The sequence below is a fragment of the Rhipicephalus sanguineus genome, chromosome 3 (genome assembly GCF_013339695.2).
Source record: "Rhipicephalus sanguineus isolate Rsan-2018 chromosome 3, BIME_Rsan_1.4, whole genome shotgun sequence".
Classification (NCBI taxonomy): domain Eukaryota; kingdom Metazoa; phylum Arthropoda; class Arachnida; order Ixodida; family Ixodidae; genus Rhipicephalus; species Rhipicephalus sanguineus.
Genome location: NC_051178.1, coordinates 163,150,670 through 163,166,187, shown reverse-complemented (window position 1 = coordinate 163,166,187; position 15,518 = coordinate 163,150,670). Strand labels below are relative to the sequence as shown.

Sequence of the window (15,518 nt, the reverse complement as noted above, 5' to 3'; positions counted from 1 at the left end):
TAAGGCGATTGATTGATTGATTGATTGATTGATTGATTGATTGATTGATTGATTGATTGATCGATTGATTGATTGATTGATTGATTGATTGATTGATTGATTGATTGATTGATTGATTGATTGATTGATTGATTAAAACTTTATCGCGCCCAGAAGAGAGGGACCGATCGGGAGGTCGGTTACGCTGCTTAGAGGAGATATCGGCGAGGATCCCTTCGAAGCCGTTACTAGAGGCTGTGCATCTTCACAGCGCCCGCATACTTTACAGCATTATAAAATACAGCTAAGCTGTTAGTGTTCCCAGCAGCGCATTTCAACAGGTCTTCCGGAAAGTTATCGCTCGACTTCGGCGATCATGTTTTGATAGATTTTACCCATTTGTTTTCCTTCTAATTATTCTGTCGGCTTGTCTGTAAGCATACAAATTCGGTGCTTGCGGCTTTATTCACTCTGCGTTCCGCGGGTTTCCCGGCAGGATCGATACAACTCATGCGCACCTGGTTACGTGGATAAAATTGAGTGCCGCGTCAAGTCCACTGGCGTAGACTGGACTCAGAGCGGTCAGAGTTCTTTGTCGTGCGACACGAAGGTGGGCTTCCGTTGCTACAACAAGTTCCAGTTCGACGTATGCGAAGACTACGAGGTGCGACTGTCATGTTCGTGTCCAGGACCAGGTAAGCTCACTCAAAATCTTTATACGATTTCTATCAATTTTCTGTAGAGTTTATCAGTGGCACGAGCACCGAATGAACGAAGGAAATCTTGAGGGCTCGTTTTTTTGTTTGACACAGCCTTAATGAAAACCAGCAGACAGTGAAGCCAAGGAAGGGGGCGTTAATTGTACTGTTTTAAATGCGTTGTAGTAATTGTGATATAGGTGTGGAGAAAGTAAAGTGGACGGAATGTCAACTTGCCGCCGGTAGGGATCGAACCTGCAACCTTCGGATGCAGCGAACCTGCAACCGAGGAAGGTTACAAATTTTTCACATCTATATCACATTTACTACAGTACCGTTAAAACAGTACATTTAACGTCCCCTATACCTTCCTTGGCTTTATTGTCTGCTGGTTTTCAACAAGCATCGAGTGACACTCCTGTTTCTCTTCCAAGCACTTCCGGTCGAGCGCTCACTTCCGGTTTTGTGAACATTCAGAAAAATTCTAAAAAAATAGAAATCGATAGCTCTGGTTCAAGAAGAGTTATGTTGGATACATATGATGCCGGAGCATAACATTACGTACGATAGGGGCCAATCAACTGCAAGGATAATTAATGAAAAATAATTGACTGAGTTCATTCATTGAAATATTGTGAGCAGCTGGGATTGTTGCGGCACCTGGCGAAGTGGATGTCAACCACGCGCTTCTTTCTATACGCGGCCTTTCAACGTGGCTGTCTTTAATTTATCGTGCTCCCTTTTTCCTTCCCCACACCCTAAAAAAAAAAAAATCTTTGCACTGGTGTAGCCAGCGGTGGAGCGGGGGTTCAAATTCCCCCCTCCGAGGTTTTTCTATTTTGTTTGTATATACATGTATACAGGCACACCTTAATACACACGCAAGAACATACATAAAGGGTGGTTGACCTCCCCCTCCCCTCCACCTTCCAGTCAAAAGTTTCCGGCTACGAATCTGGTCCTTTGACTTTTTTTTTTTGTGTGTGTGAATCCTGACTTGACACGTATATGACTCTTTAGAGAGACACGTGAACTCTCTTTGGAGATCATTATACTCTCTTTGGAGAGTAGTGGGGCCAAAAAGAGAGTTAACGCGTCTCTTTAAAGAGAGTCATACACGTGCCAAGTCAGGACTCACTGAAAAGAGTAGCACATAATACTCTTTTTTTCTTTCTTAGACTGCAGTATTGGGTAATCAAGCTGAGATATAATCAGACTAACCTCCGCTGTCTTTTCTTTCCTTTTCATTTATATTTTTCGATGTAAACAAGCGTGTACCTCCTATACGCGCTATGTGCTTTAGGTGCTATCTTACCGGCACCATGTACAGGTGGCAACACATTCGTGCAATTGACGCACGCAAGACGAAGAGTGACAAGTCATAAAAAAAGCGCCGTTTTTTTTTTTATGCGTGGCCAGACATTTTTGTTCGATAATTTGGACCAAAACTGTCTGTCCGATGCCTTTTTACTTTAATAACGCTGACAAACTGCTTCGTTCGCTTCACATACGTTAAAGCCGCTGCGTGCAAAAAAAAAAACATTCTTTTTTTCCTTCTAAGCCTTCCCAGTTGTACCAGAAGACAAGGAGAAGAAAACTACCTACGCCCCATCAACACCGGTTACAGATCATATGGGCGCTGGTAAGAGTAAAATTTCTGAAACGATTGGAGCATGTTTCATGCTAGTTTCATTAGTGACGTTAGTTACGTGCAGCTGGAAGCGTAGCGCCTGGCGTCATATAGACAAAAAAAAAAAAGAAAAAGCGGTAACTTAGGCCCGTCGTAGCGTCGCCTGTACGCATTAAAAAACAGGGAATTGTTGTGAAAAAGTTGGAAATCAAAGCCCTTGAAAGATAACTTTCCGTCTACTTGCCACTCCGTCACATTACTGAAAAAAAAGAAGAACGTGGCCTTATCGACTAGAGTCCCAAAGGCTCCCTAATGAACTCAGGAAAATTTGACGTCGTTTGCTCGTCCCACGCTAGCTTTGTTACTTGCTTTAAGAGTCGCAGACAAACCACGGAGCCACCTGAGCACACCAGGGCTCCGAAAAGTTGGCACATATTTTGAACGCGGAACGCCGAGTGTGCGCTCGACTTCAGTTCGGCTAATTCTCCGTTTCTCCCGATTGCAGATGCCACGGAAACGACGACCAAGAAGTCGTGGTTTAGTACATTTAAGACCACTATCTTCGGCGGAGGTGAGTAAACGTTGTCGATAACATAGAAAGCAGTAGTTGAAACTTGAAATTTTGTTGCTGTTGAAATTTTACTCTAGGGTCTTGAAGCCTTGTTTTCAATTCGAAAGAATATCAGATGATCAATTGAGATGCTGCGCGCTTTTATCCAACAGTAAGCAGCAGCTAACATACATGCAGCTGATTTCTTGCCGACTTCTCAATATTACAATGCATCTTCCATCTTGCCTGATGTTGAATAACTTGGTGTTAGACAAGCCCGTTACATTTATTTTTGCAATATCATAGGCACCGAAACAACGACCCCAGAAGTTACAAGTACAGCGGTACATGAAAGGACTTCTACAACAGCAGAATCGGAAGCTACGTCGCTGTCTCCTGAGGGCACGCCCCCGTCGAGAACAGGTATAAACCTCAATGGGGTGGAAGCAAGTAAATGGACAACCTAAACGTATGCATATATTAACGTGCAAACATAGCTCTAATATTGTTATCAGCATCAGCCTATCATACGTCTAATGCTGGCCGATGGTCCTTCACGGCGATCTACAATTACCCTTTTCTCGTGCCCCCTCCTTCAATTCAACTCAATTTTATTCAATTCACTTTTGCCGTTACATCGTAAGGTATGCTTGTAAGTTTCCTAATTTCATCACACTGCCTAGTTTCCTGCCGTTCTCTCGCCTTAGTACCCTTCCTATCAGACCAGTGCGCTATCATATTGTGATCATTCATCTATCCTATACGCACCACATGGCCCGCCCTGTTTCACTTCTTCGTCTTAAGTCTCAAGCGGAGCATCGGACACGCCCGTTTGTTCTCTAAAGCGTGTTAACGTTACGCCCAACATTTTTGCTTACATCAAATGCCTACCTGCCTTTCAAATGCAGAGGCAGCGCTGTCGACGACGGAAGAGCCGCACGGAGTGCCTACTTTATCGACCATCTGGGAACATTCGACTGTGGGTGAGTGTCGTTCAACGGAGTGTCATTTGAGCTATTAAGCTCAAAAGTAACGCTTTCGCTTTGGTTTGCATTTACTTCGTAAAAATATTTAAAACTTAATAAATAAACTTTAGCGACTAAGAAGTGGTAAAGGAAAGACAGAAAGGCATGTGTCGTTAAAACAGGTAGTTAATGCAAATAATAAAGCTCCGACATTGCCGGTTAAGCTGTAGTGAAATGTATTGGAAACACCCGGACTGTTCAGTCAGAGACCACGTGGGGTTCCCTAACATGCTCAAATTCAAATATAAAGGCCCTCTTGCATTTCGCCCCCATGCCCATGTTGAGAGTTTTCTTAAAGAATAACATTCATTTTCGCTTTCAAGATTTCCACTAATAACCTAAACGGCCATATAACCGAAAGGACTTGAGTGTATCAGTAAAATACCTATCTACAATTATTACCCTGAGAGTTGGTGGGGTAAGCCAGACAAGACGCCAAAGTGAAAGACTAGTGGCGCCCTCATGTTGAAGTTCCCGCACCATCTCGTTGTGACGTCACAAGTTTCGGCAGTGTTAGTGGAGCCTAGTTATAGTTGTTAATCATTAAAAGTCGACTGCACCGCGTTGTAACAAGGACAAAAGACAAGCCTTGTCAAATTGCGCAATTTCGAGAAAAGGTTACACGCCCTAGTGAGAGTAATGCCACGGTGCATAGGAATGATTAACTGGGTAATGCGGTGGCATTGCTCTTACGTCTCGACTGTGTGCCCATTGCAGGACCAACCACAGTTCCTGGTGTCAGTTGAGACACATACTCCAAGTACTGGTGAGTCAGCGCGTGCTCTTTGGCGTTCACAGTTCCTTGCAAGTACTTAAAAGTGCTGTAGGTTATATTTCTGAGTTTCTCGCGGTTCTGAAGCGCATTCACAACGCTTTCTTTAAGTAAATGTTTGTTTATTTTGTTTTTATTTTTTGTACATATATTTTTTTTTTTCATTTGGTCGGTCGCCTCTACTAATGGTATGTTCTACGTCAGGGTCGGCTAGAATGTTGCCTTACGAACAATATTAGCGTACGTTTTTATTGTGGATACGGGCCCCTTGTCCAAACTCACAAAAGCTTCTTACACTATAGTTATTCGTAAGACAAAATAGTAGCCAATCCTCACACTTAGCATGTCAATAACGAAGACGGCCAACCAATGGCAAAGAGCAGTCACGAAAGAATAGCTTCGTGAATTTCGGCCCCTATTCTTTAGTGCATGGAACTTAAGGAGTTCGGAAATAAATATTTCTAACTTATTAAACTTCGTTTCTCATTACTCTTTTCTAAATTATTAGCATAGTGAAGATGACACCTTTTTTACGACGTCGTGTCAGTGATAGCAGCTCATTTCTTGCTCTTCGCATATATAAACACGTGGTACCGGAGCTTATCTTGTGGATAATTGCGGTTGTGTGATAACTCTGACAAATTCGCTCCTTCAACTAGTGTTAGAATATTATACGTCATCAATCTGCTGTCATTCTTCGTTTCACTCGAGAAGTGCCATCGCTGAAGATTTTGATAAGCTCCCACGAAATATCGCTATCGTCGGCGTGAGAGCTCATACATTCGGTTTCTTGTCTAAGCAGTTTCGTTAAACTTGGAAGATCATATTCCACGCAACTATCCAAAGTTACATACGCGCCAGTTTAGGTTTGACACAAAGCGTACGCTTCGCAGCGATACATAAAGAAGTATATGGGTAGGATGCCCACGAATGGGTGTAACTCCGTATCATACAAAAATATAGATGAAGAGCCACCTGATGTTCCTGCACGATATTGAACAATATCGCTGCGAAATTTCAGTAACATTTCGAAATCGTAACCGGGCACACTTAGCTCACGCTTGATTTCCGAACTAAAAAATATTTGGAAGTAACTTCTATTGCAGTGGGAAACAGAGATGAAGCTTAGGATAATTAACTTGCGGTACTTGTTTTACAGATGCAACCACCGTCTTCCGTACCACTCCGACATTTCCTACTACTGGTAAGTCGCAGCTTTACTCCTCATAACTATACCAAACAACGTTACTTTAGGCTCTAACATTTTAATAATTAAGTAGAATGCGCAATGTGAATAAGAAAGCAAAGCAATGCTGAGGTATATAGGGTTATAGAGGAACACGGACGGAGCTTCAGCCAGCAGGAATTTGGCTGGTTGAGGATTTTTCTGAGAATCATTTTTGTTTATCAGTCTTACGACGTGACAGCGGACATCTCAAATGCATGTTGGTAGGTAACTGAGTTAACTAGAATATGACTGGAAAGGTTGAAAGAAACGCGTGGTCATTAGCGTAATATGGTTTGCATTAGATTGCTAGTTCGAGGATGCCGAAACAGATTTGTTATTTTTTATTGACATCGATAGAAAGATATCTTGGCCCACAAATATGGCGTCCGCTATTCCTTGTCTCAGGAACAGCTGGTATAGTTACACTAATAGTTCGTACTTCATACGCATAGTTTGTGTGGTTTGTACGTAATGATATTGAATATTACAAGTGAAAAAAAAAAAGACGAGATGGAAGACACAGCGCGTTTAGTTTTCTATTCACTTACTTGCGCTATTCAAGATATTTACATGAAGTGGCACACGAAAAAGCACGAGATGAATATTCTTGAACACACGGTGTCGCTGGAGCCATTGTTTCGACATGTTTCGACATGTTTCGACATGTTTCGACATCCTTCTTCTCCTCAACTTCTCCCTTATACAAAAAAGCACAAACTTAAACGATGGTTCGTAACATTGAACGTGCTTTACAAGAACTGCGCATTTCCTTTAACTTGTATCGTCGCGCTTCGCGCAGATATCTGTCCCAAGGGTCGGACGTACAGCGACTGCGCGTACCGCTGCAACCAGACGTGCAACGTGTTCCTTCGAGCACTGGTGCACGACCGGAAGTGCCTGGGAGACGACTGGTGCGTGCCCGGATGCCGGCCCACGTCGGGCTGCGAGGCGCCTCGCATCTGGCTCGACTACGACACCTGCATCGAAGAGGAGGAATGCAGCTGCTCCTTCGAGGGGCAAGTGCTCGGGGTGCGTCACTTCTTTTCAATTTGCATTCAACTTCAATTGACTTCGGATGTGTGCGCTGCGCATTCAAATCACGCAGTTTCTCAGCAGTCTTGCCAGTCGTACGTCCAATACGTGAATTTTAGTGTGTTTTTTTCTGTCGATAAATATGCTGATGTTTTGCCTGCTACAACCATGTGAAGCCAAGAGACAGTTACTTCAGGGAAAGTATGAAGGAAATTAACAGTCTTGCTTTATTTTAAAAGCACAACTGCTAAGGAGAATTCAAATGAAAGCAGGTGAAAAAGCTTGTCGCACGAGGGAGCCGAACTCGCACCTTCCTCATAATGCGGGCGTTGTTCTACGAAATGAGCTGCGGAAGCCGCTATCATCCTGTTTACTGTCTTAGATATCCGTGCATGAGTGCTGTATCGGTCCCTAGGAGTGTCAGCCAGCGCCACTCACTGCAATAGTGTTCATCTCGTTAGAGGTTAGGTTATATAGCACCGACTTTGTTCGGCTGCAGTACGCTAAGGACGATAATGTTCCGCGATCATCACTCATGACGTGTATTTCAAGCGAATGCCATTGAAGTGCTTAGTTCACCTTTTCTTTCTCTTAACAGGCCAACCAAGTAGTGGACCGAGGCTGCGAGCGTTGCATCTGCCAAGACAATCACATTGTGTGCGCCACTCAACCGGACTGCAGGCCACTGCCTACGGGACTGCCACAGGTTTCCGTACCCACCACAGGTTAGCATGCGTCGCTTACTTGCGCGTTTTACTGAATGTGTGACCGCGTTTAGGCGTTCATTTTACATTCAGGATCATTAGCAGGGTCGGTAACAGCGTACCGTTTTCTTTGGCAGTTTCGGTAATACAGCGATAACGCCGCTACGGTGTGATCCTTTTATCGTTTGGCGTTAGCGTAGCGTGTTCTGAAAACGTTTTAGCTATACGCGAGTTTCTCGGTGCGTACGGTTACGCGATGAGATGATGAGAGAGGCTAGTGCAGGTCTTGTAGATAAAAAAACATAGCCGTGTACAGACAACGATGGTGCAGTGTTAGCTACATACCGTGCGGTAGACCAGCTCTACTAAAACACCCCATTATTGTTCACCGCACTTTAAACAGCAACAACTAACTAAAGCGTTGCGTTTACAGAGACGCAGTATACGTTGATAGCGACAACTCATAAGGGCAGTTAAAAACTGACAAAATCAAGATGTCCACTTACAGCACACTTAAAATACCGTATATCTTACGGGAATTTCACAACGTATGGGTTCTGTGTAGACAGTTGCAATGTATCAGTTTTGGTCGGGTTTACGCGCTTTAACAAGTGCAATACGTCCATAAAATTGCTATACGTCCTGGTATACGTCCATAACATGTGCTATACGTCCAAAGAAAGCCGCTAGTGCCTCGTCGGATGCAGCCAGTAGCGTAGCCAGAAATTTTTATTGCGATAGCAATTATATGGACACTCTCGGCTGATTTTTGCCTTCGCCGTCGCCGTCATGTCCCGACTATGTATATGTATGTATATATATGAAAAAGGCACAAAGAAAAATAAAGCAGAAAAAAAATTCCGAAGCATCCGACCGGGGATTCGAACCATCGACCCCAGCCCGCTGCATTAGACAACTCAACCATGTCCCATGTATCTGCCGGCGAAATAACGGCGAGCTACTTATATACACCATTTACCGCTGGTGGTAAGCAAAACTCGGAGGAGCTTGGGCGTGTTTTCTATCACGCAACGCTTCTAATTTTCTTTCAATTTGAAAACTGCCCTTGAGATGCGCACGACAAAGTGGCCCTTTTCTGTACCCACTCGTGATGTGGAAGGAAAAAAAAAACAAAGAACACCGGGCGCATCTTACATCGGACGCCCCCGTATGGCAGGAAATGCAGGGGGTCAGTCCAAGCGCCGCAGTTTAAAAGAAAAAAGAAATATCTAAGAGCATCTGATCCTCCATTGTCGACACTTGCAGCGCGTTGCTCAAGCACAAAGACGTAACAACTGCGACAGTTGTTAGTTCACGCTTGCCCTGTGCATGCCTGTGCGTTCTTTTCGGGCGTCCTTCTTTGTGCTTCAGCGTCGCGCTGCAAGTATCGAGCTGCTTCTCGTTATTAGTGTTACATTCCAATTTCTTGCGATCGCAATCATTGCTGCGCCCTTGCGGCGAAACTGTGACTTTTTCCGGGGGCAGTTTAACCATACTTTTTGTATATTCGCGCGTGCGTTTGTATGTGTGCCTGTTTATATACGCACGCAAAATTGAAAAACTTCGGGAGGGGGTTGGGGGGTTTGACACCCCAACCCCCACACCCCTGGCTACGCCAGTGGATGTTGGCCTTGAAAAACGTGGCGTGCGGTAAAAAAACCTTGCGTGACCTTAATAAAAATCCAAGACATATAAGATCAATGTCCGGGTCGGAATCGAACCCAGGTATTCTGCGTGGCAGTAAAGTATTCTGCCACAGAGCCACGTCACTGGAAGTTGCTTGAAGCCGCTGTGGAAAAGGACCCTATACAGTCGGCACGTCGGGCAAGGAGTAACTTTAACAGATGTAATATTGCGTGGCAGAAGCGTAGAATCGCCCCAGGCGTCCCACCATGTGAATTGCGTAAACAGTGGGTGGTTGAAAGCTGCCAACCCATTATAAAGGGCTGAGCTATAAATTAATCATCATCATTATCATCAACTAGAACAACAACACTGTGCGTCTACTCACGTGACCTCCCAAGCTCCAGTGGTGATAATGAAGATGACGATGAGGAAATAGCCGCATCGGATGGTTTTGGCCTTCGACTTGTCTTAGGCGAATGCATAAGTAGCACTGTGTTTTTTTTTGTGTGTGTACTGAAGCATTATTCAGCATATTTCTTCATCCCGTCCCAAGATTTCGTTTATTCTTCGTAAAACTTTCAATAAAAAATTCCGCTTCTAACGAGGGATTTAATTGAAGTTGGCCAGCAGGTTGCCAAAAGGAAACATCATGTTGGTCCTCCCTTACTCCTTTCCCAGTGCAGGGTAGCAAACCAGATATTTATCTTCTAGTTAACATCCCTGCCTTTCCGCATTTTATTTCTCTCTCTCTCTCTCATCTCGTTTCCATCGATTCATATTGAAGCGACGGTAGGTTTCCGTCGGCATGAGACAGCTTCGTTACTGCTACATCCGGTGTGAACACAAACGTTCGACTCGTCATTCTCGGTTCCCCAGGAATCCCAGTGATTGTCACGGAGGAGGTACACGGAGGAGGTACCTGCGTTCCCGGTTGGTCCATGTGGTTCAACACTCGGAAGCCGGACGAGCACGGAGACGTGGAGTCGGTGGACGCCATCGAGGAGAAAGGCCTACTGCTGTGCCACGAACGCTTCCGTACTGAGGTCCAGTGCGAGCCGCTCGACAGGAACGTGGTGTTCGAGGAGACGCATCGAATTCGCTGCGACATCGAGAACGGCCTGGTGTGCAGGAACGACCCACAGAACAACGACACCGAATGTCCCGATTACATGGTGCGCTTTTACTGCGACTGCTTTAAAGGCTGGGATAACACGCCCGTAACCACAAGACAACCAACTGTCCCGACTACTCCGACTGTCCCGACTACACCGACTGCCCCGACAAGCCCGAGGATCACTCCTACTACCCTTATTACCCAGACTACCCCACCTGTTCGGACTGCCCGGACTGCCCAGACTACACCGCCAATTTCTACGATGCCTACGGCCCCACCGGTGGTGCCAGGTGCGCATCATAGATTGTTCTCGATCTCCACTGTTTCATAGATGAACGGCAGAAAGTGCTGCGTGCTTTGCATATCTAAACATATTTCTGTTGCTGTTTGTACTTCGTGAATGTTATAGATACGATCGACGCTGCGAAATAGACGCAGAATTAGCGAAGACAGTGGAGCCGCATTCAAGACGTATTGTTTTCTTCCGCAGGTGAAGACTTCACCACACCAACCGACATCATATACGACCAGACAACTGTGGAATACAGCAAAGGTACATGCAAGAACTTTGACATAAGTTTAGGGCGAATGCCGTTGTTGTCTTATTGCGAAAAGCGGTGCGAAACGTAAGAACGTCACGTGCTAGATGACGCCAAAAGGCAGAAAAGAGTATTCCACACTCGCCGCCATGGCTGCGATCGACGCTGACTAACACTCCTAGGTTTAAATGCATATATATACCCTATAAAAGTGGACGGGGGGATGGCCGCCGCCGTAGCTCAGTGGTAGAGCATCGGACGCGTTATTCGAAGGTCGCAGGTTCGGTCCCTGCTGGCGGCAAGTTATCTTTTCGTCCACTCTAGTTTCTTCACATTTATATCCCAATTATTACAAATAACATCCCCTATATTTTCCTTGGCATTATTGTCTGTTAGTTCTCATTAATAATGTGTCTAACAAAAAAAACGAGCTTTTAAAAAGCGTTTCTCGCGATACTTGAGAATATAGATATTATTGATCGTCGCAAAATATATTTCCACCATTTCCTCGGTGGACATGCACTAACGGTCGTAGCACCTTGACCTCAATCTTAACAGGAGTTGCATGTAGTCAGCAAAACAGCTCACGACGGTGTCACTGAAAGGGATGTGCAGGTAGGGCAGTTTCGCGGGCCTTAAAGGGGCACTGACACGAAAATTTCGAGTTGCCGTTTTTTTTGCGTCAAATGAAATGCGAAGCCCTCAAGTGCCTAGAAAAGGTAGTGCTCTGAAAGTACACCCCGAGTACGCCCTGAATAAGTAATTACAGTACGTTTTTAAGAGATAGTTTCGGTTCCTACTGTACTCTGACGTCACAGCACAGTATGAGCTTCTCGTCACGTGCTCGCACAATATACAGTGACGCGCTTCCACGGCCGCTACGCACCGTGGCTCCGTTGGTGACGCACAAGCGGTAATTTTCAATGTTTAGGTGACGCACAAGCGGCCACCTTGGAAGTTTTGGTACCTGACGTCATCACAACTAGCCAGACGGCTGCGTGAAGTCACCAGAATTAGTATCGTAGCCTCACGTCAAGCTGGTGTCGATGTCCGTAGGTGCGCCATGGAAAAAGTTACTTCAATATCAAAATAAAGTATCTTATCAGCATTTGCTGAGCTTCACACTTGCTCAGAGTCGTCTCTGCATATAGAATATGTGTATGGCAGAGTATACTCGCCTTCGAAAAAAGGTATCAGTACCCCTTTAACTCTCAAGCATGCTGCCTTACCTCACAAGGACACCGTCCAAGAACGATAATGAACTACGAATCTGATGTTCCCACCTAGTTTCTCTCCAGCCCGAGGCAGTCACTGGCCTCAGCCCTGGTTCACATCTGTGCTTTTCATTTATAATTTTGTCTCTATACGTCCACATTGACCAACTATTAGCAGAGCTTCCTTCATTAAGAACAGAGCGAGCCATCTGTGGCGTTCTCTTACACAGACAGGTGCATCAGCTTTGTGTACCTGGTCAACGGTCCGTTCCCGCTGCCGGACAGTAGCTACAAGGCTTCGAGCAGCGCCAGTCCGAGCTCATCGCCAAGACACTCTCGGCTCGGATCCACAACCTCGTCTACGTCACGTACGTGCATTACGCTCTTATCTTTCTGTTGTTGCCGCGGCGATATTCAATGTACGCTGGTTATATGCAATGGATATACACAACGGACACCAAGGTGTCTTTGTGTGCTCGTCGCTTTGTTTCAACACGCACAATACTGTGTCCCACACTGTGCAGTGCTACACTGCTAAACTGTCGTTATTTCAGGAGTATTTAGTTACGACTTCGTGAGTCATATATGTAAAACCCGGCGCCCTGGCTTCGCAACAATTTCGCTGCAACGACAGGCCATTTCTATTGAGCGGAGCCTTGGTCGTCAAGCAATGAAAGTGAGACTTGAGGCGGAAATGTTTGACTTGGGAAATTCATTACTCGTTCACTTCTGCCACTCAAGTTAATAGTTCGCTCTGCATCTACATGTTTACACAGCGCAAATTGAACGGGTACAAATGAGAGGACACAACACAGGCGCTGGCGCACAACACGGCGCCTGTGTTGTGTCCTCTCATCTGTCCTCTTTCAATTTGTACAGTGCAAACATGTCGATGCTAATTCGCCAACTAGCCCAAGCTACCGTTCTGCTCTGCATAGGTTTAGCAAGCAACAAACTTCTAGTTACCTAATTATCGATAATGGTACAATTTGCGCTTTATTATTTCTTGCGCAGTCGGTGCGTGGATACCGCATCGTCAGGGAATTGGCGAATACATCGAGGTGGACCTCGGTCGACGGCGAAGCGTGTTCGGCATCGCCTTGCAAGGGCGCGAACGAACTCATCAGTGGGTTACGCGCTACCGAGTGTTGGTCAGTGCCGATGGCTCGCAGTACGCGTACGTGCAGAACTCAGAAGGCAGAATTCAGGTACGTTTGTGTTCTTTTTTTTATGATTGAGTTTTCGTTCCTTTCCTTCGGACACGCCCATTACTACATTGCATTTCGTCTTCGCGCTTGGTCGTTTGTTCAAGCGAGTATTTGAAGTGATGATAACTCGTTGAGCAGGGAATGTCGCTGGAGCCAATGTCTCGACAAGTGGACTTGTCTTCGTTAGGGCAGCAGCTGCCTTCCTCAGCAGCGTGTTTATGTACGCTTTGCTCATTCTACCCCAACCTCAATAGTAGAGGAGGAGAAGAAAAAGCATGCGAGCAAAGGATGGCAAGAAGGAAAGGGGATGAGGAGGGTATTGAAATAGGTGGCTTGACCAATAGGGGTTCGGTGTTGTGTAGCGAGAACGGTGTTTGTGTTGTATTGTAAGCAAGTATTTGATGAGAGAGGAAATATCTCTTCCCTAAAGTTGTACTGGGAATTTGCTACACTTGTATTTCATCTGTCGGGGAGTCTGTATGCCGCAGTAGTAAAAGTAAAAGCTTGGGGACGCTTATTCACAAAACGTCTCTCATGTTAAAGCGTTTGCTGTAAATTGCATTCTGGTGCCCTTCCACTCATGGTAAACAAGATCGTCATGAACGGAGCTAAGGCGTACAAACACGGACACAATAACATAGAGAATGACAACGCAAACATGTTGTCTCGTCTTCTTTTCTTGTGTCCGTGTATACTCGCCCTAACCTTCTTTCATGATGAATCAACTATCTCAGATTTCGGTCGTTGTAAACAATGCCTGTTTGCAGACCAGATAATTGTAACGGCAACACACAAATTGAGACGGCGCCTGCGTTAAATAGTTTTTGAATACTGGCCGAGGTTATGTACACTACAAAAAAACAAGAAAAACACAATACAGGCGAAAAGAAAGAAAGAATGTTCGGCTTTCGTTCTAAATTTATTCTGGTTATAGTTCTTTCGGGTGCTTCACCATGTTGTCGCAGACTGTATTTCTGTTTCTGTGCTGCCACTCCTGCCCTCTCGCTTCCGAAGCCCCTGACGACCAGTAAGTCCTTGTGAAAGCAGTTTACGATCAAATCAAACGTATGGTGCCGTCGAACGTCTCAGTCACCAAAGAAATCGTTGTGCCTTGCACTGGTAACACAGGGGGTGCACTGCGTATAACATGCACGTAGAGTTACTGTATATCCTACCTTTAGGTAGCAGAGTTGCGCGTCTTTTTTCGAAACGCCGTTAGCAATCATGCGTTGCGGAGAAGCAGACACTCGGGCCAATTTTCGTATTTCTCGATGCCACCGCTGCAGCGAACTGGACTGACATTAGTCATCGACAGTTAAGTTAATCACCGGTCTTCGATACGCCAAACATGTTGATCAGCGACAAGGTAGGCATATCGCCTGCAAAAATGGAGTGCGGATTCCCCGCGTAGCTGTGGTTGCTAGCCAGGCGTACGCGCAACTCTGCTACCTAAAGGTATAACATATACAATAACTTCACATAGTATGCGTGTATAGCGTAGTGCGTCGCACGTCACAGCCAGCTCTGTACGGCACAGTTTTGTGAATACGTCTGCTCCTTTCTTCCACGTGCAAACAAGGATTTCATGGGCAACCACGAGTCCAGCGGTGTATCAAGACAGCTGTTTGACAAACCAGTGAGAGCGCGTTTCGTGCGCATCGAGCCAACCGAGTGGAACGAACTGATCGCCCTTCGCTTCGACGTTCTCGGCTGCACCGAAGGTGAGTGGGCGAATGCCGAGCATAAAACCCACCTTGAGAGTGCGCAGCCACGTGAACGCCGTCCCTTAAAGGGCCTCTAAACGAACTAGAGGCCGAAATGTAGTTGTGGTGTTGCAGCTGTGAACGAGTCTGTAACGAACACGCAGCTGCGAGAATTTTTCAGAAATGTGCCGTAACAGCGGAGTTACACGCGTTTGATGATCGAAATGCGGCCCTCGCTCGTTTCGCTCTTTCGTTCGCTACGCTACGTTCGTTGGCTCGTTTTTCCTCCTGGGCCGAGTGTTCCTCCTCGCACGGCGAAGAAGCAGGGAGCACGCGTATATGCAGGCAGACAAAACAGGTTCTTTCCTGCTGACATGACCAGATTCTCCTGGTGACGTCACATCAACGCTGGGAATAACGAAAGGCCCAAAGAGGAGCACGGGATAGTTTTTTTTTAAATTTTGTAGCGCGCCTGCGGCGCATAGCGCTGCTGCGT

The 15,518-nt window shown here is 45.7% G+C and overlaps 1 protein-coding gene across 1 annotated transcript in view; it reads left to right on the top strand.

The window, feature by feature from the left end:
• Positions 1-15,518, top strand: part of LOC119386050 (hemocytin-like) — a 93,872-nt gene that overhangs the window by 52,922 nt on the left and 25,432 nt on the right. The window contains exons 32-44 of the mRNA XM_049414208.1: positions 476-674; positions 2,239-2,319; positions 2,813-2,878; positions 3,164-3,280; positions 3,766-3,840; positions 5,814-5,858; positions 6,682-6,911; positions 7,513-7,639; positions 10,121-10,648; positions 10,849-10,911; positions 12,342-12,479; positions 13,126-13,319; positions 14,899-15,079. Coding sequence (XP_049270165.1) covers positions 476-674; positions 2,239-2,319; positions 2,813-2,878; positions 3,164-3,280; positions 3,766-3,840; positions 5,814-5,858; positions 6,682-6,911; positions 7,513-7,639; positions 10,121-10,648; positions 10,849-10,911; positions 12,342-12,479; positions 13,126-13,319; positions 14,899-15,079 — 2,044 coding nt within the window. The remainder of the gene's footprint in view (positions 1-475; positions 675-2,238; positions 2,320-2,812; positions 2,879-3,163; positions 3,281-3,765; positions 3,841-5,813; positions 5,859-6,681; positions 6,912-7,512; positions 7,640-10,120; positions 10,649-10,848; positions 10,912-12,341; positions 12,480-13,125; positions 13,320-14,898; positions 15,080-15,518) is intronic.